The following is a 21,761-nucleotide window of genomic DNA, read 5'->3' as shown; positions in this document are numbered from 1 at the left end:
GGTCCTTTCCAGTTCTAAATCTTTGAAGGTCAGATGTAAAAGGAAGACCTCATTTTGACTTGGAACCAAGATGTCCTTTTAGAGATTAGAGGAGCAAGGAAACCGTTCTCCCCCTTTGCAAATGCAATATATTGAGTTAACAGATCAAGCACTCTCATGATGCAAATTTCAGTAAATACTGCCCCAGTTCCCAGTTTTGACTTCTTTCTTTGCTTTGTGGCCCCCAAGCCATCTTTGATTTGGACCCTCCATGTGGAGTGTTGAGTACTGTTTCATTTTTGTCATTCAGCTTCCACTAGAAATGATTGGAAAGCATTTATAATCTCAATCAGCTAACCCCACAGCAGGGAAAAATAATTAAAAGCTCATAAGTGATACCCTGGATAATGCTTATTTTCAAGGCAAATTATGTTTTTGGTAGGTGGGAACTTGATTAGTGCTATTAGGCACATGAAGGTGTTTGGAGGGCCTGGCTCCCTTATATGAAATACAAAGATACTTCTGAAAATGAAAATGTACTCTAATTTCTTGACACTTATAGGCAAGGCAGACACTGTTACTTAAACCAGTAAGTAGCCTTAAGAATAGAACAGAAGCATAAACAGAATGCTTCATGCCATTGACTCCCCCAATATTTTATTCAGCAATAGCATTGATGGGCTCAGGTTAAAAGTGAAAATCTTTTGTTGGAAATGCACTTACGCATTTTTCCACAATAGGAAGAGAAAATTGCTTTTTTTCTTCTCTGTTCTCTCCTTCTGTCTTTTTCTCCCTGGATTTTAGAATTTGTCCCTACAACGTGGATGTTTCAAACTACATGCTTCAGGCTGGCACACATGCACCAAAGGGGTCCTGTGGAGAATGGCAGCGCATGTTCCAGATCTTCCTATTGGGAGTCGAAGGTCCGGAGAGCATATACATCTCTGAGCTTGCCTTCAGTCTATTTTTCTGTTAAATTATGTTGCCATTATTATTATCATCTCCCCTCATCACTTCTCACTCTGTATTCTTTTCTTCCTTCTTACTCTTTCGCTTACTCAGCACATATTTATTCAATGCTCCATGTGGTAAGTGCAGTGGACAGGATAAGTACAACCCATGCGCTCAGCTTATCAGGAAAGACAGCTTAATTTTCGACACAACTGTTCTTATTTATCATAAGAAATAGTCCACACTTTCCATTCATTTCAGGGTGAGCAGGGGAAGTGGTAACTCAGGTGTTCCAAAACAAGATGTTCTAGTAGCTTTTCGTTTCACCACATCAGAACTGCTAAAGGCTTCTGATTTACATGGGGGAGATGGGACGGGTACAACAGGAAATGTGATCTCACCATTTTCAAGGGTGATAGGCTTTCAGAAGGATGTTTTCCTCTTTGTAAAGAAAGCATGAAGTTTAAAAGGCTATCGTTCCTAAACAGGTCAAGAGGGCCCCCCAAAACAACCCTTAAAGAGATCTTTTGAAGTTCCCTAGGTATATAGTACATTCAGTTCTGAGTTGTCAAGTCTTTTAAGTACCTTTGCTGCTAAATGGCTTTCCAGAGTTTGTTTTCCCCAGATGCTGCCCAAGACTCTGGCTGAGACAGTTAGAGTTGTGTGGACTTTGTCTTGAAAAAGCAGAGCTCAAAAGCCTTGATAATGGAGCTGAATGCTTTGAATAAGAAATGCTTTACCTCAGGAGCTTGAGGTGTTACGAAAACCAGAGCCTTTTGGAACCTTCATGATTTTCTCATGATACATTGTTAATGTCTTTGTGTTCAAGCCACTTTTCTTTTTTTTTTTTCTTTTCAAGCCACTCTTCTATCTCAAGCTTATTCTTAAGGAGATAAAGCAATTTCTTAAGTCCTCAGACACTTTTGAATTGGTGTTCTTAGGTTGGTCAATGACTGACTACAAAAGGATTTAGACTCAAGTAACTTGTAGAAGGCACGACCAACTCCTTGACTCATGAGAAATGAGTAGAACAGGAGAGAAGAAATGCAAAAAATTAGCACAACCTCCCTGAGTTATCCCCTCCCACCACTGCAACTTTCCTTCCCAGGACAGTCTTAGTTAAGTTCCCGTGATGCTTTACTTCTGCAGATGTTTGGAGGCCATGATTAAGTACCTCACACTGTGGAAGAAAGAGGGGCAGGAGGAGCCCTATGTCAGCCTCACCAGAAAGAAGATGCTAATAGATGGTGAGGAGGTGCTGATAGAATGGGAAGTGGGCCACTCCATCCGGACCCTGGCCATGCACCGCAATGCCTACAAACGTATGTCACAGATCCAAGCCTTCCTGGGCTCAGTGCCCCAGCTGACCTATCAGCTCTATGTGACCCTGATCTCTGCAGAAGTCCCCCTGGGTAGAGGTGAGTGGGGTCAGTTGAGGGGAGGGCTCCACTTAAATCAAAGGTCTTAGAAATCTAGACCTGAGCTGTCCAGTGTACCAGCTACCAGCTTCATGTGGCTATTTAAATTATAATGAAAAGTGAAAAATTTACTTCTTCAGTCATACTAGCTACATTTCACATGCTCAATAGCTATGTTTGCCTAGTGATTACTGTACTGGTATTATGGAACTTTCCACAGAAAGTTTCTGCAGAAATTTCTATTGGACAGCACCGATAGTCAGAGAACTTGGGGAGCCAGACGTCTCAGGCCTGTCAGATTTCTTAAACCGGGGTAAACCAGACTAAAAATGCCACACACAGATAAACCCTCTCTGGGCCCAGAAGAAGCATGTAATACCAGCATCCAGTAGGACATTTTTCCTATCCACAGTGTTTAAGTTGTACTGAGAGTTTTTGTTTGCTTGCTTGGCTCGTTGGTTGCTTTCAGGGATGGCTGCCTTTAAATAAGAGGTTCCCAAATATTACTGATCATGAGAAAACATAATTACTGGGTGAAAACTCCTTTTTAAATTTACATTCCATGCTTTGACCTGAATCAATATGAGTGTGGGGGGACCAGGAATCCATGTTTTTTGGAAGTACCCCGGTTGATTCTGATCAGCCACTTTGGGGAACCACTAATTTAATCACTTCTCCCAACTCCAGCGGGGAGAAAGAAAAACAAGTATGGAATGAATACTGATGCAAGTCAGACCTGGTCCCAGTTCTGACCTTCTCTGTGATCTTTAAAGGAAGTTACCAAAGAGGTCACTGTCTTAATTTCCCACTTTATAAAAGGGATCCTGAGATGAGTTAAGACCTGTAAGCAGAGGATGAAATGTGAGTCAGTGTTTTCAAAGCCGAGATAAAATTCTGTTAATGAGTTTTAACAGCCTGAGATTAGCTTCATCTGCTTGGGCTGGAGCTGGGACAGCTGTGGGTAGAATGTTGGACCATTTCCTTATTATTAGGTGCTGACCCTGCTTGGCAAATAAATGTCAGGAGGAAATTTTCCCTCTTTTCTCTTTTTCTCCACTAAGAATTATTCATGAAGTTCTTTTCGTCTTGAAGCTTTTTACATGCCTAGAATTGACAGTAGTCTGGGGAGAAAAGTCCCCAGAAATGATGATGCCTTTCCTCCTGAGAATTTTGAGAGTAATTAAATCATCTAATTAAAATATGTATGCATTATAAAAGTAATAATGCACAAACCGAATGACCTGCAGGAAATCGTATATGGACAGACTATTTCTAGAAAGGTATGCAAGAAACGATTTACCTCTAGGGAGTGAAAATGAGAAGTCAGCCACCTTTTAGCGTTTACTTTATACCCTTTTATATGGTTTCAGTTTCTTTTTACCATGATCGTCTATTACTATTTTTGGTCCTTGGGTCCTTATTTTTTTAATAAAAATCATACATGGTTATGGTAAAGATTCAAAACCATGTAGAATATATGTAAAACAGGAAATGTAATCTCACTTCCCAAAGGTAATCTCTGTTTACCGTTTAGTGTATATCCTTCCAGAATTCTTTTTACTATGTAAATATAAACATACATACAACATATTATGTATATGTATATATATATTTGCCCCCAAAATGACTTCATTAAACATTCTATTCAGCAACATGTCTTTTTCAAAAGTATGAGAATATTTCTTCAAAAGTTATTTATACGTACATATATAATAATGATGATGATAAATATGTATTTCCCTTATATGCATTGGACCATTCTTATTTCCATAATTGGCTTTTGGTAAGATTAAAGTTTATTTATAATTTTCCACCTAAAAAAGTTTTTTTTATTACAAACTATGTTCCTGTGAACATCTTTATAAGTATCTGTTTAGTGGAATGATACTTGGTAGAATAAATTCTTAGCAGTAGAATTGCTAGGTGAAAAGATATGCTCCTTTAGAATTTTATCAGTACTGCCAAATAACCCTTCCAAAACGTATGAATTTATATTCCCGCTAGCAGTGTATGAATGTGCCTGTTTCTTCATATTTTAAACCAAATATTTGTGTAACTATAACTGTTTTAATAACTTGCTTTCTTTAATTATGAGTGAAACTGAACATTATTTCATGCTTAGTCATTCTGTTCTTTAAATTTCTTATTTATATATTTTACTCACTTTTTCTAGTGGGTTGTTTGTCTTTTTCTTATTAATTTGGAGGAGCTATTTACTTATTCTGGCTATTCTTTCTCTGCTGTGGATAAGTATGTATGTATATATTTGCATAGTGTTTTGTGTATATGTGTACATACATTTATTTTTTATTGAAGTATAGTCAATTTATAATGTGTTTTTGGTATACAGCATAGTGATTCAGTTATACATATGTATGTGTGTGTGTATATATATATATATAATATTCTATATATATATTCCTTTTTGTATTCTTTTTCATTATAGACTATTACAAGGTATTGAATATAGTTCCCTGTGCCACACAGTAGGACCTTGTTGTTTATCTATTTTATATATAGTGGTTAGTATCTGCAAATCTCAAACTCCCAATTTATCCCTTCTGACCCCCTTTCCCCCCGGTAACCATAAGTTTGTTTTCTATGTCTGTGAATCCCTCTGTTTTGTAAATAAGTTCATTTGTGTCCTTTTTTAAAATTCCACATATAAGTGATATCATATGGTATTTTTCTTTCTCTTTCTGGCTTCACTTGGTATGACAATCTCCGGGTCCAACCATGTTGCTGAAAAAGGCATTATTTTATTCTATTTTATTGCTGAATATTATTCCATTGTATAGATATATCACAACTTCTTTATCCCGTCATCTGTCAGTGGACATTTAGGTTGCTTCCATGTCTTGACTATTGTATATAGTGCTGCTATGAACATTGGGGTGCATGAATCTTTTCAAATTGGAGTTTCCTCCAGATATATGCCCAGGAATGGGATTTCTGAATCGTAGGGTAGGTCTGTTTTCAGTTTTTTAAGTAATTTCCGTACTGTTTTCCATAATGGCTGCACCAGACTGCATTCCCACCAACAGTGTAGGAGGGTTCCCTTTTCTCCACACCCTCTCCAGCATTTATCATTTGTGGACTTTTTAATGGTGGCTATTCTGACAGGTGTGAGGTGATACCTCATTGTAGTTCTGATTTGCATTTCCCTGATAATTAGTGATATTAAGCATTTTTTCATGTGCCTATTGGCCATTTGTATGTCTTCTTTGGAGAAATGTTTGTTTAGTTCATTTGCCCATTTCTTGACTGGATTGTTTGTTATTGAGTTCTATGAGCTGTTTTTGTATTCTGGAAATTAAGCCTATGTCAGTTGCATCATTTGCAACTATTTTCTACCATTCCATAAGTTGTCTTTTCATTTTGTTGATGGTTTCCTTTGCTGTGCAAAAGCTTTTAAGTTTAATTAGGTCCCTTTTGCTTATCTTTGCTTTTGTTTCCATTACTCTAGGAGCTGGTTCAAAAAAATATTGCTGCGATTTATATTAAAGAGTGTTCTGCCTATGTTTTCCTCTAGGAGTTTTATAGTCCAGCCTTACATTTAGGTCTTTAATCCATTTTAAGTTTACTTTTGTATATGGTGTTAGAGAATATTCTAATTTCATTGTTTTATATGGAGCTGTCCAGTTTTCCCAGCACCACTTATAGAAGAGACTGTCTTTTCTCCATTTTATATTCTTGCCTCCTTTGTCGAAGATTAATTGATCATAGATGCATGCACACATATTTTAAATGTGCATATACATGTCATACATGTAACAGATATGCAACCCAATATATATAAGAGACAATATACTTGTAGTATTTTCTGGCATTTTGAAGCATTAAATTTTTATATATTCAAATTCTTTATTGCTTTTAGATCCCATGCTTTTCTTAGAAAGGCCTTTCACAGCTCATATCTGATAGAGCAGTTTAGCTTGGTCTTCCCAACAGAATAAATTTTTACAGTCAATTTGTCAATTCCCTCACAAAAAAACCAAAACAAAGCAAAACAATAACAACAAAAGAAGATTTTGTGGAGACTGTGATTGGGATTGCATTAAATTATTTAAGTTACTTTCAATGGAATTTACATCTTTATAGGATCAGTCAATTTCATGTTAATTTAACTCTCCATTTCATTAAATATTTAAAAATCACTTTATTGAGATATGATTGACAAGGAAAAACCTCTACGTATTTAATGAATATAACTTGATGAGTTTGGAGACAAGTATACATCCATGAAGTATCACTGTACTCTATGCCATAAATATGCAAGAACTGTAGCAAGAAAACTATAGTCAACCCTGGGAATCTGTGGGGGGTTGGTTCCAGGACCCCCTGCAGGTACCAAAATCCACAAATCCTCAGTCCCTTATATAAGATAGCATAGTTTTTGCATATATCCTGTCTATATCCTCCCGTATACTTTACATCATCTCTAGATTACTTATAATACCTAATACAATGTAAATGCTATGTAAATAGTTGTAAATATGATGTAAATGCCATGTAAATAGTTGGCAGTGCACAGCGAATTCAAGTATTGCTTTTTGGAACTTACTGGAATTTTTTTTATGAATATTTTCTATCCGTGGTTGGTTGAATCTACAGATGCAGAGGGCCAACTATATACGAATTTACTGAAGTACATTTCATTCAATATTTTAAAATATACTTCAGTAAAGTTGTATAGTTTTCTTGCTGTGGGTCTTGCACATTTTTGTAAGGCTTATTTCTAGGTGTTCTATCAGTTTTAGACTCACCTGATTTCCTAAATGTCAGGGTGGTAAAGTAAATGTACCTACTGCACTTCTGGAAATAGGGAATGGTGATAATGATGAGAGGAGCTAGCAGATAGCATTTACTGTGTTCCAGGCACTTCTCTAACGTAATTATTTCATTTAAATCTTCACGACAACTCTATGACATACTTCTTGTTATCCCCATCTTACAAATGAGAAAATAGAGGCACTGAGAGGTTAAGCAAACTCCCCAAGGCTCCATAAGTAATCGGTGGCAAAAAGGATTGGAATCCAGGATGTCTTCCTTTAGAACCGGTATTTCTAACTATATCACTCTACAAAGAATGTAAGGGAAGCTTTCTGCAAGGCCTTGTTTTCAGTTCTTCAGTGATTTCTCCTGTTAACTTTCTGACAATACCATCTCTTCTAAGGTTTTGTAAGCATCTTTTTGGTTTTAGTTTTCCTCATTTTCACCCACCCTGCTGTCTTCTCCTTGCTACCCGTTTTCTAATTCCTTTTTTGCTGAGAGGCCATCTGTATCAGCATAGATGAGCAAATTCACTAGCAGCATTATGACATCTTATGGCGTGTATCTGTTTGCAGGGAGACAGACAAAAAGTGTTTTTATATTTATTGGAAGCTTTCTACCTTTTATTACACTACTATCAATAAATGAGTTCTAATTTAAGAGAAAGCATCACCACACCTGGCTAGCTGTACATGCTCTGGTGTTCCAAACTCCACAAGGAACATCAATTCTTGAGGATGGTATTAAATTGACATTTCAGTGGCTCTAGTTCCCTGGATGCAGTGTTTTTATGGGAACAGAAAGCTCCAGCTTTTCTTTTGGATGAGTACACTCAGACCTCTCACTCTTCTAGAGAGCACGAGATTTTTCTTAGTGATCGGTATCCTTTGACATAAAGAAAGGAAAGGAAAGGGCCACTGTGTGTTCTATAGCTGAGACTTAGCATAGCAGGTTATAGAGCACCCTGACCCTTCAGGGCCCCTACTCTAACACATGGTGATACGGATGTTATGGGCTAGGAAATGGGGCTTTAAAATTTTTAAACCATTCTTCTGGAAGTTGCTAAAGGATGCCAAAACCCCGGGGTGATAAATTGGCACTGCTGATGATTCATACAAGCAACTCTAGATTAGCTGAGTGACCTAGGGAACTAGATATTCAGTGACTGGCACAAGCTCCCACACTGCTGAACCAAGGACTTCCAGTCGTGGGTATTTTATGCTGCCTCTCTAAACTCAGAATTCTTCATTAACTCTACAAGCATTTATTGAGCACCTACTATACTCTAGGCAGTGTGTTAGGCTCCGGGGATGCAGCAGTGAGCAAAATAGACCTGGTCCCTTCTGCCCTCATGGGATTTCCAGTATATATTTTGACACATTTTAGAAGCACACACAAACAAGATTAGCTCCTTGGGAAAGATATTCATCAAAGAAGGGACTTCTATAACCAAAGGCATTCTCTATGAGTCTTCTAAGACTGGGTTTTCTTCCGGATAGAGTTCTTTCTGCCTCCTCCATTGTTTCCTCAGAACCTTGTTTCATCGGGTAGATGCTGCCCATCCCTTTATATGTGCTCTTCTTGTGTTAGTGCCTCTCAATGCTTGTTCAGAGACCCACTTTTTAAAAAAACTTCATTTTGTATGTTTCTATGATTGTATAAGTATTGCAGTACATGGTCATTTTCTAATTTCTTGGGGAATTTAGACACTAGAGAAATGTAGAAAAAATTAAAAACTGCTACAACCCTTACCACAAAAAATTTAGTTTCTTTCCATTTTCTTTCTGTGCATGTTATTTGTTTATGTAGCTGTATTCGTACTTAGATTTGCTCTTAACTGGGCCCGTCAAGTCTCACCTGTCATCTCTCTGAACCTCTGGGTCAGAATATAGACTTCACCAACATTGACTGATTGTCTATTTTTTCTGTTTTATTTTTTTTTCTTACAGCTGTGCTAATGGTCTTTTCCCTGATATCTGTCACCTATGGGGCTACCCTCTGCAATATGTTGGCTATCCAGATCAAGTACGATGAATACAAGATTCGCCTGGGGCCACTAGAAGTCCTCTGCATCACCATTTGGCGGACACTGGAGATCACCTCCCGCCTTCTGATTCTGGTGCTCTTCTCAGCCACCTTGAAATTGAAGGCTGTGCCCTTCTTATTGCTCAATTTCCTGATCATCCTCTTTGAGCCCTGGGTTAAGTTCTGGAGGAGTGGGGCCCAGATGCCCAATAACATTGAGAAAAACTTCAGCCGGGTCGGCACCCTGATGGTGTTGATTTCTGTTACTGTCCTCTACGCTGGCATCAATTTCTCTTGCTGGTCGGCTTTGCAGTTGAAGTTGGCAGACAGGGACCTTGTTGAGAAAGGTCAGAACTGGGGACATATGGGCCTTCACTATAGTGTGAGATTGATAGAGAATGTGATCATGGTCTTAGTTTTTAAGTTCTTTGGCGTGAAAGTGTTACTGAATTACTGTCATTCCTTGATTGCCTTGCAGCTCATTATTGCTTATCTGATTTCCATTGGCTTTATGCTCCTTTTCTTCCAGTACTTGCACCCATTGCGTTCACTCTTCACCCACAATGTAGTGGATTACCTCCACTGTGTCTGCTGCCACCGACATCCTCGGGGCAGGGTTGAGAACTCAGAGCCATCTGTTGATGCTGAAGAAAGGCAAAGCACTGTCTGATTCTGTCTTCTGGGTATGTGGGAATGGGTTGGGGAAACTGCCAAGAGCAACTGGGAAATTGAAGGAGACTACGAGGCTCATGGGTGAGGACCCACCAGGACATTGTTTTGAGTTTTCTGGTAATCCTATCAGAAGAAAGAGCAGCCCCTAAATAGATTTGATTTCCTTAAGATTGACTGCTATGTTTGGATACCAAGGTAGCCATTGTATACCTGGGAGGGTCAGAGATATCATTCACATCCCTCCCACCCAAGTCAGCTGTCTGGCTGCCCTCTGGGATGACTTACCTCCACACACCTAAGGTTCTCTGACCTTTAAGCTCTGCTCATTTGCTTGAGCATTACTGACCTTTCCATAGGCTGAGCCGAAAGGCCCCAAATCCCACCAGAATATATCTTGACTGATCAGAGGGTGTGACTGCTTACTGGTTATGGGTGCCTCCCAGGAAATGGTCTGACTAATGTGGAACCTGTAACTGTGAACGTGGCTGGGGTCTTTTAATGCCAATGAGAAACTCTGATTAAGAGGAAAACCCCTACTATTAAAAGAGCTGCTCCCCAAATGAGTTAGTTCTCCATTAGGATTTTACTTGTGATCATTCATCAAGGATCTTACTTGTCAGTGGCCCTTCAAAGGCATGCTCTGAGGAGGGAGTGCAGAGTAGGATTCCTTAAAGGTGTAAACCAGAATGACTCTTTATCTCAGGGACCTGCATGGGCTTCCAGCATGTTGAGTGGATTGGTTGAGTCAAAGCTTCATGCCTCATTATCAGGGATTTCCTCCAACCTGGCTTTTTCTGTGCTCTTTTACCAAAATTGATGTGGATCTCAGAGAAGCTCAACTGTAATTGAAAATGTTTCTAAAGTGTGGAAGAAATGAAGATTGCTTTGTGTCTCCTACTGTCCTGAGTATTTTGTTGATTTGACTTTTTAGGGAAGAGAGAAGGTAAAAATAACTTGGACATCACTTTTATGTTTTTTGGGGTTGGGACAGTGGCTCACACTCCAAGGCAGAGTGAAGGCAGAGGAAGGAAACCAGGTCTGATCGCCTTAAATCATCATCAGTACTGCTTTCTGCCCACACGATTTTATTTTCTAATAAGGAGCCTATGCTTATCAGCTGTCTGTTCGTTGCCACACCCCCAATGGATGAATGCAGGTCTCTCTTTCTTAATTATCTTAGTGTTTAGATCTCATATTTGTTGGGTATTTTGATGAGCATGCCAGCTGGATGCCTCTAAAGTTACCAAGGGGTTGAAGTTACTATGGCCACTGCCTGTTGGGACCGAGTCCCCCAGCATTTACCTAACTGATGCTTGCCCCTCACACACCAGAAAAGTGAGAAGAACTCCAGGTAGCACGTACCAGTTGTGACCATCACAATGCTGTGAGGAATTGTGAACAATCTAACCTAAGGCTTTTCATTCTCATCCAGTTTTACTCTTGGGATCACGTTAGGAATTTATCTTTAGCCACTTCCCCTCCTCTTATCCCATGTCAGGACATTTTGTTGGAAGAGCTCCCTCTTCTAAGTGGCAGGGCTCTGAGCCAGAATTGTCCTATTTCCTGACATGTCTAGTGAAGCTTTCCCATCTTCAAGCACTGTTTAGGGCTAAAACGATTGGAACTTTAATTTGGGGGAGAGCGAAGTGACTTGCTTTGAAGTAGTGGAGATTTCCTTTTTCAGTCTAACACCCTCATCCCTCATCCTCATCTTTCATGATGGAGACTTAGGTTGTTGTCATAAAAAGCACACACTGCTGTCCTCTGAGTGTTATTCAAGGTGCATTTGAAAGAAATAATCTACCAAACCTCCAGAAGAACACACTGTCCCCTTGGAATTCAAGCAGGAATTTCTCCCCAGTGGTTAATATGCCTTCCATTAAGAGCAAGAGTGTGCGGAACTATAATTTGGTCCATAAAAGCCATGTGAGTCAACTCCTTCAGGGGCCAGTGCTATGAGAACATAGAGACACACACTGAGCCAGGCAAGCCAATTAGAGCTGGCGTGGAGATATACAGGCTGAGAGATGTGCCTCGTGCTGGACCAGGAGCATTTCCCGCCGTGTATCCTCTCCAGCCTCAGTGACTTAATATCCCAGGAATGCAGAGAGTTTAGGGCGAGGTCTGTAGAGCAGCTTCCACCGGAAAAACCTGCTACCCTTACCCAGGGAGAAGAGACTCCAGGGGTACATTATACAAATGAACATGCGGAACCTCCTATAGGTGGTGGTCTTTCTGTTCCACAGCAATCTTTTAGATACACCAGAGATGAAGGAATTGTGGGATATGGGTGGTCGGGCAGAGGAACGTGCTCCTTTCTACCTGCAAACACTTCTTTAATTGACTACTCTCTTTTTACCCTCTGAAATCTTAAAGCCACACTGGTACTTGTGTAGGGGCAAGTCTAACTGAGTGGGAGGCGGGCCAGAGATGGGGCCAGCAAATGAGTCTTGGAATAGGAGTGCAGAACCATGAAGTTCAGGGGGGAAAGCTAGGCCATGGTAGCAACAGCTATTCTCATGTCATTGGAAATTCAGTAGGCCAAGTGAACATGCTGGGGAAATGGATTAAATGAATCGTTGTCAATTTCATTTGCGCCACAAATGCTTTAAAGACTATGGGCATAGAACCATGAGGCACTGCAAGAGAATTAAACACTAGCTCATATTTATGAGCACTTACTATATATCTGGCATGGTGCTTTATATACATTGTTTGATTCAGCCTTGAAAACAACTCTTATGAGGGTAGATACTGTTATTCCCCATTGTATAAAAAAAAAGATTCGAAGGTACAGAAAAGTGAAGTGATCTGCCTAAGGTCACAGCTAGTGTCAGAACCAGGATTCATTCTTGGGCACTCTGACTCCAGAGCTTACACTCTTTTTTAAAAATTTTATCTTATTTATTTTTTATTTTAGGGGGTAATTAGGTTCACTTACTTATTTTTTAGAGGAGGTACCGGGGATGGAACCCAGGACCTCGTGCATGCTAAGCATGTGCTCTGCCACTGAGCTATACCCTCCCCGGCCAGAGTTTATACTCTTGATCATGACACAAACCTCTGAGTCCTCTTAGGTCCTTTGTGAAACTATTTTAATATGTTAGTGCTTTCAGCAATATTTTATGGGCTATGGCTGGGTTCATATCAAGCAGGCTTTCTCACAAATACTCCTTATCAAAGGGCACCATTCAATCCACTCTAGAGAAGGGTCAAGTCCTAAAAGGCCTGGGATGAAAACTGAGCGTGTGTTCACATGGACTTGAAGGTTGGAAACAGGGAGGGTTGGGAAGTGGGGTTGGGGGGAGGGGAAGGATGGTGGAAGGACTCATTTCCTTTCTAGTTTCAGGATTTGTCTCCTCTATGTTCTTAAACACACACCTTCCAGACCCTGGTTGTGGGAATAAAACAGGAAGGAGCAATTCCCAGGCAGGTTTGTATGAATATTTCCTCCAGAAACAAGCAGTCAGAGCAGGGTGGTGCTGAAGCTCATGCTGTCATACTTTGTCTTGCCAACACTGCTCTTACTCCTGCTGAGAAGCTGAGTCTTGGTTCTAGAGCAGGCCAGGGAATGGGGACAGTGCTGAATAACGCCCCTCCAGGAGCTGTCACAGTCCTGAGAGCCTGGGTCAACCTTGAGTGCTCTTTCAGCTACCCTCTCATGCCTGCACCTCACAAGGTCATAGTCCTTGGTGTTACAGAATTGATTGCTGCTTCCTGGGGCAGGGTTGAGGTGGGTGGCTGTAGGGTACTCCCCCAAATACTCCATCTAAATCAATAAGGCTCTGTCTCTGAGAAATCCTTTAGTATCAAATCACTTGACTCTGGACCCTCCAAAATATTTACCAAAGAGTGGGGATCCTCCTTCTCTGAAGCTTTTGCTATTGGGCTTTATTATTGTTGGGAGGTGGGGATATTGAATAATATCCTCCAAACTGAGAAGGAACTTTAAGACTGAAAAATGAAGCAGGCAGCTCCATAAAGTGCAATTATGAAGTTTATTGTGGGTAACTTCTGTCTAGGCAGGATCGAGTGAGCAACAATTCAGAGGTATTCTCAGCTGCACTGTGCACTGCACCGCTGAAAGATAAAAAGAGAATCTGACTACCAAGGGAAAAGCATGTCCACACTGTTGCAAACTGGGTGTTTTTCCTCCCCCGCAGGGGTCTCATGACCATTAACCACCTGTGTCAGCAAAAGGCATTCTTAAACTCTTCATATCAGATGAAAGCAGGGTAAAAGTTGATAGGGAACTCATCTGGCTTGGGTGCATTCCTTGTGAGTTATGCTGAAGTTCAGTCATGCGAAGAGGGAAGGGCGTAGGACTGCGGGCCTCAGGTGGAGCTGACAAAATGGAGTCAGTGTGGTTCAGCCACACAGTTACTATCCAGGGGACGCATATGCCCATAATCTTATCCTGCCTTTCCTCCTGAAGGACTGGCACCATCAGTCACACACTTTAGACCTTAGAGCCTCTGAGGTGCACAGTGAGAGTATGTTATGAGCCTTGGCAACAAAGCATATACCATGTGAACCCAGGAAGTAGCAAGGCCAACCTGTGTGAGATATGGGAACTACATGTGAAAACACATTTCCATGAAGAGAAATAGCACTTTATAAAATTCAAGGCACACTTAACACGTATTAGCTCTCGTACCACTGTGTCATTGTTAGAACAAGCCCTCTGAGTTGTACACATGGATTTGCATTGTTCTAACTTTCAATTCAATTAATCAGACAATTATTAAACTCTTATTTTGTGCCTGGAAAACCTTTGCTGATATCTGAAAGTGCTATATAGATGCTAAAAGACAAGTGAGTCCAAAATATTGAGTGTAAGTAATATTAGAGATTAACAGGCACTCTCCATACATTACTGGTATGAGAGTAAAGTATTGGCACAAGTTTTTGGAAGGCAATTTGTCAGTATTTGTCAAAATTAAACGGGTATACTTTTTATCTCAGAATTTTAACCTCTAGGAATTTTTCAGCCACAGTTGAGCAGAGAGATATGTACAAGAATGTTCACTGAGGCAGTTTGTAAATGAAAAATTGGCAACTTAAATTTTCATCCATAGGGAAATGATTAAATTCTGGCAATTCCATTCCTGAAGTTTTGTCCAGTCATTAAGAAGAATGGAGTGGGTGTATACAGCATGTGCTGAGTGAAAAGATAGGTTAAAAAAGCAAGTTGGAGAACAAAATATATAGGATAAGGTTTGAAGAACTACTCAAAATTTGGAAACAAGGGTGTGATAGGACGAATGATGATCACTTCCTTCCACCTTGCCCCCGAAATCTTGTCCTAATCCTCATAACCTGTGAATATGTTATGTTACATGGCAAGGGAGAATTAAGGGGCAACTGAGGTTGCTAATCAGTTGGCCTTGAAATGGGAAGTTACCCTGGATTATCCAGGTGTGCTAGATATGATCATAAAGGTCCTCATAGAGAGAAGGCACAGGTATTTGAAGATGTTGCACTTTTGTCTTTAAAGATGGAGGAAGGGGCCACACACAGAAATGCAGTTCTAGAAGCTGTTAAAAGCAAGGAAATAAGATTCTCCCATAGAGCCTCTAGAAGGAGCAGGGCCTGTCGACACTGATTTTAGCCCAGTGAAACTGGCTTTGGATTTCCATTCAGCAGAACCGTAAGAAAATTTGGTTTTTAAAACCACCTAGTTTGTGGTGATTTATTAAAGCAGCACTAGGAAACTAATACAAAGGAAAGAGATGATTACTTGATGCTTTAATGTCACATTAAGAGCATTTTCACACAACATTGTAAAATGACTATAACTCAATAAAATAAAAAAAATGTGAAACAAAAAAAAAGCATTTTCTAATAGGCCTGTTTGGGTGTCATCTGACTCTCTAGGTCTAGAGAAGTGTAATTTGGCATGATTGGATTCAGTCATTTTACAATTCTGTGAAACTGATAAGATGCAATGACATTTTCTGTCCACCTAAAGAAGACACCACGATTTTAGTTCATACTGCCCTGTTGGACATTAATCGGCTTTAATTCTAACTTAGCAATATTATTTTTGCATTTCTTTGTTTTTTAACTGACTATATATAAACTACCAGTTCTCATATCCTCTTTTGATTTAACTTTGCCATCCTGCTGGTTTCCTTCATGAGTTAAAATTAAACTTTGACACATGCACACACTCTATTTGCATGAATTTTTTTGAACATTTTGAAAATCATATTTTAACAATGATGATTTTTGTGAAAACAAAACAAACAACAATATGGTGGTAGGAGGAGCTGGAGGAAAGTGCTCCAAACTCTTTACAGCAGTTCTCTGGTTGAGGAGGTTGCAGAGATGATTAGGGATTTCTTTTGTGTTAAGTAGCTTGCAATATTTGAATTTTGTATAATTTTAGATGTTTGAAATCTGAAAAATATATTATATTAAAAAGTAAATATATGTAAAAAACAATTTACGCACAGTGTCTGCCCCCAACAAGTTTAAAATCTGGTTGGAGAGAGATGTACTCTATACAACTAACTAGAAATATAAGGCAAATTATGATAGGTACCCATGAATGAAGTGGGCTGTCATCTGTTGAGTGCTTATTAGATACCAAGGTCCATGTTGGATCATTTACATAATTTTATTTCATCATCACAACAGTCCTCTGAAGTAGATGATATCTGTCTCCATTTTTCAGATGAAGAAACTAAAGCTGAGAGTGATTTACCTAAGGTCACACAACTACTAGGGGAAAGAGCCAGAATTTAAATCCTGGTCTTTTTGATTCCAAAGATCATATTCTTTGCATTCTACTACACTGCCTCACATAGATGTTGGTCTCATGGTCTGGACTGGGTAGGACTGAAGTTAATGGGTATTTTACACTCATCGTTGGCTCTTTAAATGGGGCAAGTACATTCACAGAGGGGAACAAAGGACCCTTATCTCTAATATTTACCCAAATTAGGCGATGGCTTAGCCTTGTCTATATGCTTTCCTGTCTTCCATTGCTCATATTCTTGGCTTTAGGTTCCAGTGCCTCCTTGCTTTCCTGATCCATTTGGCTCTGCTTCTCTGGTGTACAAACCTCTGCCTGTCTCACTTGACTGTTCAATTTGCTCTTTCCCATTGGATTGTCTCCCTTGCCAATGAGAGATTCCTCCTGTAAGCCTTGGCCCCAGGTACTCACACCTGCTAGGTAAGCTGCCTTGTCTTCCAGCCAGGAAAGTGGGACTGAATGGGCATAGCCAGGTCAGTAAACTAGAACGTCTCTGGGAGTGTCAGGGAAGACTCATGTTTGCTTAAGTGGCCAAGCCAGGAATTCAGTGCCAGAGCAGAAAAGCAGGAATTTATTAATTGGGAATGAAGTTGAAGCTGGGATCTGAAGGATAGGCAGGTAAATAACAGGACAAATCTGAAGTCTACAGGGGTAGCCTGGCCTGAAAACCAGTGTGGCATTGACTGAGACAGCAATGGAAGGAAGGAATGCAGATGCTTGTCACTAAGTGAATGAGTGAGGTTTGGGGTTTTATTGCCTAATCATTGGAGACTGCTTCTGTTTAGGCTTTCTCTATAATACCTGTCAGTGAAGGCAACGAGATATAAGCAAAGTGCTGTGAGAGCACTGAGGAAAGATTCAATTGGGACTGAGAGCCTTGAAGGATAAGTAGAGTTGCCATTGGTGGTGGGTGGGGGTGCATTTTAACAGAGGGAACAAACAAGCAATGACACAGAGCTATTGCAGATGACATGATACTATATATAGAAAACCTTAAAGACCACCAATAAACTATTAGAACAAACAAATGAATTGGGTAAAGTTGCCGGATACAAAATTAATATACAGAAATCTATTGTGTTTCTATGCAATAACAATTAACTATAAAGAAGGGAAATTTAGAAAACAATCCCACTTACAATTATATCAAAAAGAATAAAACACCTAAGAATAAATCTAACTAAGGAGATAAAAGACCTGTACTTGGAAAACTATGACATTGATGAAAGAAAATGAAGACGACACAAATAGATATACTGTGCTCATAGATTGGAAGAATTAATATTGTTAAAATGACCATAATCCCCAAAACAATCTACAAATTCAATGCAATCTCTATTAAAATACCAATAGCATTTTTCACAGAACTAGAACAAATAATTCTAAAAATACATATGAAAACACAAAAGACCTCAAATAGCCAAAATAATCTTGAGAGAAGAACAGAGCTGGAGGAATCACACTCCCTGACCTCAGACTATACTACAAAGCTACAGTATTCAAAACAGTATGGTACTGGAACAAAACCAGACATATATCAATGGAGCAGAATAGAGAGCTCAGAAATAAACTCACACTTAAATGGTCAACTAGTCCACGACAAAGGAGGCAAGAATATACAATGGGAGGAAAGATAGCCTCTTCAATAAATGGTATTAGGAAAACTGGACTGCTTTCCCACATCATATACAAAAATAAACACAAAATAGATTAAAGACTTAAATGTAAGACCTGAAACCATGAAACTCCTAGAAGAAAACAGGCAGTATGCTCTTTGACATTAGTCATAGCGATATTTTGGATGTCTCCTCAGGCAAGGGAAACAAAAGCAAAAATAAACAAATGGGAATATATCAAATAAAAAGCTTTTGCACAGTGAAGGAAACTCAACAAAATAAAACAGCCTACTGAATGGGAGAAGATATTTGCAAATGATATATACAATATAGGGTTAATATCTAAAATATACAAAGAACTCATACAACTCAACATTAAAAAAACAACCTGATTAAAAAGTGGGCAGAGGACCTGAATAGACATTTTTTTAAAAAAAGACATACAGATAGCCAATAGACATGAAAAGATGCACAATGTCACTAAATCATCAAGGAAATACAAATGAAAACCACAATGAGATATCACCTCACTCTTGTTAGAATGGCTATAATCAAAAAGACAGCAAATAACAAGCGTTGGTGAGGATGTGGAGAAAAAGGAACCATTGTGTACTCTTGGTGGGAATGTAAATTGGTACAGTCACCATGTAGAACAGTATGGCAGTTCCTCAAAAAATTAAAAATAGAACTATCATACAATCCAGCAATTCCACTTTTGGGTATTTTTCTGGAGAAAACAAAAACACCAATTAGAAAAGATACATGCACCCCTATGTTCATTGCAGCTCTATTTACAATAGCCAAGATATGGAGGCAGTGTAAGTGTCCATTGATAGATGAATGGATAAGGAAGATGTGAGATACACACACACACACACACACACAATAAAATATTAGTCACAAAAAAAGGATGAATGTTGCTTATATGTCATTGCCTGACACTGCCAGGCAATGTCATATCAAATGGCTGGAATGTGATGATATTATGCTAAGCAAAATAAGACAAGAAAAGACAAATACTGTATGATTTCACTTATATGTGGAATCCCAAATGAAAAAAAAAATTACAAAACAGAAACAAACTCAGATACAGAGAAGAAACTGGTGGTTGCCAGAGGGGAGGGGTGTGGCAGGATACAGGATAAGTGAAATAGGTGAGAGAGATTAAGAGTTACAAACTTCCAGTTATAAAATAAGTGTCATGGAATGTAATGTACAGCATGGGGGATATAGTCAATAATATAATAACTTTGTATGGTGATGGTAACTAGACTTAGGGTGATTATTTGTAATGTATAAAAATACCGAATTAATATGCTGTATACCTGGAGCTAATACAATATTTTACATCAATCTATCCTTCAATTAAAAAAAAGCTGTCAAGGCCCATGACATATATGTTCACTAAACAGGAAGTAGTCGCAGTGTGGCTGAAATATAGTGTGCATTAGAGATGAGGCTCAGGGAGAGATGAAGTTAGAAAGGTAGAGTGGGAGGTGGGGGAACTGTGGAGGTGCCTTACATATATTGGCTAAGAATCCTGAATTTGAATCTGTAAGCAATGGGGAATTACTTAAGGCTTTAAGAAAGCATCATACTGAAAAACTGACATTCTTGGATAATGTATAGTTCTATGAATGTTGACACATGTAGAGATTTGTGTAACCACCACTGCAATCAGGACACAGAACAGTTCCAATACCCCAAAGAATTCCCTTATACTACCCCTTTGTAGTCATACCCTTCCCACACCTCTAATCCCTGGCAACCACTGATCTGTTCTCTTTCCCTATAGTTTTGTCTTTTTGAGAATGTCGTCTGTATGGAATCATACAGTACATAACCTCTTGCACTGAATGTTTCTGAGCAGAGGTAGTTAAGGCTATTTCAGGAAGATCACTTTGGTGTTGTGTGAAGGATGGATTAGACGAGTGTAAAACTAGATGTCAAGAGACCAGCTGCCAAGAGTTCAAACCAGAGATGACCATTAATGGTACATATTCATTAAAGGGCTGATTGTAATTAATCAAATAGCTGTGGGGGGAAAAAAGAAACTAAACAAGGTTATGTTTACATATCTATAATGTTTTGATATACTTTAGTATGATCACCCAAAGGGTGTAATAGTACATACACAGAGGGACCAAAAAACAAAACAAAACAAATAGAAAAAACCAGGCCACAAAAAAACACATACAATATAGTCCAAAATTTTTTTTTTAAAAGACGTGTATATATGGATAGTAAAATGTCTGGAAGGTGTATAAATACACACCAAGATCTTAATGTGTTTCTTCTGTGTGATGGGATTAGAAGTGATAATTTTCTTCTATATAATATTCTACATTTCCAAAGCCATATTTCTTCTCCTCCTGCTCCCCCACCTCAACCCTGATGCCTGGAGAATAAGTGGGATATATGAAGTTCTTTGTGCTTTTTTACTACTTGATATAATTCTAGACATATGTTAGATGTGATAAATTTTATCATCATTTTATCAGTTATAATTTCTAAGTTATTAAGGAAAGAGTTAAGGTACTGTAATGAACTGACTTGGCCAGGATCACACAACTAATTAAGGGTAAATCAGAATGGAATCTAGGGCTCATACCTCTAGTCCATACTTCTTTTCAAAAACAACTTATAAAAATATTCAAACGTACATAAAAGAAGAGAGAAAACTATAATATACTTTCATGTACCATCACCCAGTTACAACATTTATCATCTTGCTATTCTTATTTCATCAAGCCTCCAATTATTTTTTCTTTTCATCTGGCTGGAAGATTTTGAAGAAAGTTTCACAGTAATTACTTTGATGTGCATTCTATAACTGTGAAATATATTAAGAAATGCACGTAAGTACTATGTCATCATCACACTCAACAAAATTAATGATAATTCCTTAATTCTCAGTCCATATTCATATTTTCTCAATTGTTTTCAAAATGTCTTTGTACTGTTGGTTTATTCAGATCAGGATCCAAACAAGATCCACCCATCACACTTGGGTAATAGTTACCGTCTCTCTTATTTTGTAATAGTCCATCCTCCCTTTTTTATGTCACTGACTTGTTGAGGAAACTAGGTCATTTTTTTCTGTAGACTATCCTGCACTATGGATTTGGCCAATTGCTTCCTTATGATACTGTTTAACTTGCTCTTCTGTCACTTATATTTCCTGTGAACTCTTAGTTAGATCCAGCGATTTGATTAGATTTAGTATCAATTTTTTACATTATAAGGTGCATTATGTCTGCATATCTCATTTTGATTGACGCTAAGATTGATCAGTGGGTTTAGATGATGCCAGCTTATACCCCTATTGTGAAGATCTCCATCAACCTTTTACCAAATAACCGTTGCCTAGATCATTATAGAATGGCAAAATGGTGATTCTTCTAATACTAACATTTCTTCTGCATTTATTAGCTAAAGTTCTTCTATAAAAAAGAACTTTCCCTCATCAGCTATTTGCTTAATCTGAGGCAATTTATACAAGGAAAGCCAGGATAAATACTTTGTTTTCTCTTGGTCTTCTGAGGAATAAGTTGTTGCCTTAGCAGT

General features: G+C 38.8%; 2 protein-coding genes across 3 annotated transcripts in view; both read left to right on the top strand.

Moving 5' to 3' along the window:
• The window catches only part of NOX1 (NADPH oxidase 1), a 129,471-nt gene that overhangs the window by 54,648 nt on the left and 53,062 nt on the right, over positions 1–21,761 (top strand). The gene's annotated exons all lie outside the window — the stretch shown is intronic.
• The window catches only part of XKRX (XK related X-linked), a 58,008-nt gene that overhangs the window by 9,668 nt on the left and 26,579 nt on the right, over positions 1–21,761 (top strand). The window contains exons 2-3 of the mRNA XM_010969763.3: positions 2,080–2,348; positions 9,071–21,761. The exon at positions 9,071–21,761 is cut by the window's right edge and continues 26,579 nt beyond it. Coding sequence (XP_010968065.1) covers positions 2,080–2,348; positions 9,071–9,816 — 1,015 coding nt within the window. The 3' untranslated portion in view covers positions 9,817–21,761. The remainder of the gene's footprint in view (positions 1–2,079; positions 2,349–9,070) is intronic.

The sequence above is a fragment of the Camelus bactrianus genome, chromosome X (genome assembly GCF_048773025.1).
Source record: "Camelus bactrianus isolate YW-2024 breed Bactrian camel chromosome X, ASM4877302v1, whole genome shotgun sequence".
In the NCBI taxonomy this organism is placed as follows: domain Eukaryota; kingdom Metazoa; phylum Chordata; class Mammalia; order Artiodactyla; family Camelidae; genus Camelus; species Camelus bactrianus.
Note: the sequence above shows the minus strand (reverse complement) of the source record. Positions and strands in the feature narration are given on the sequence as shown.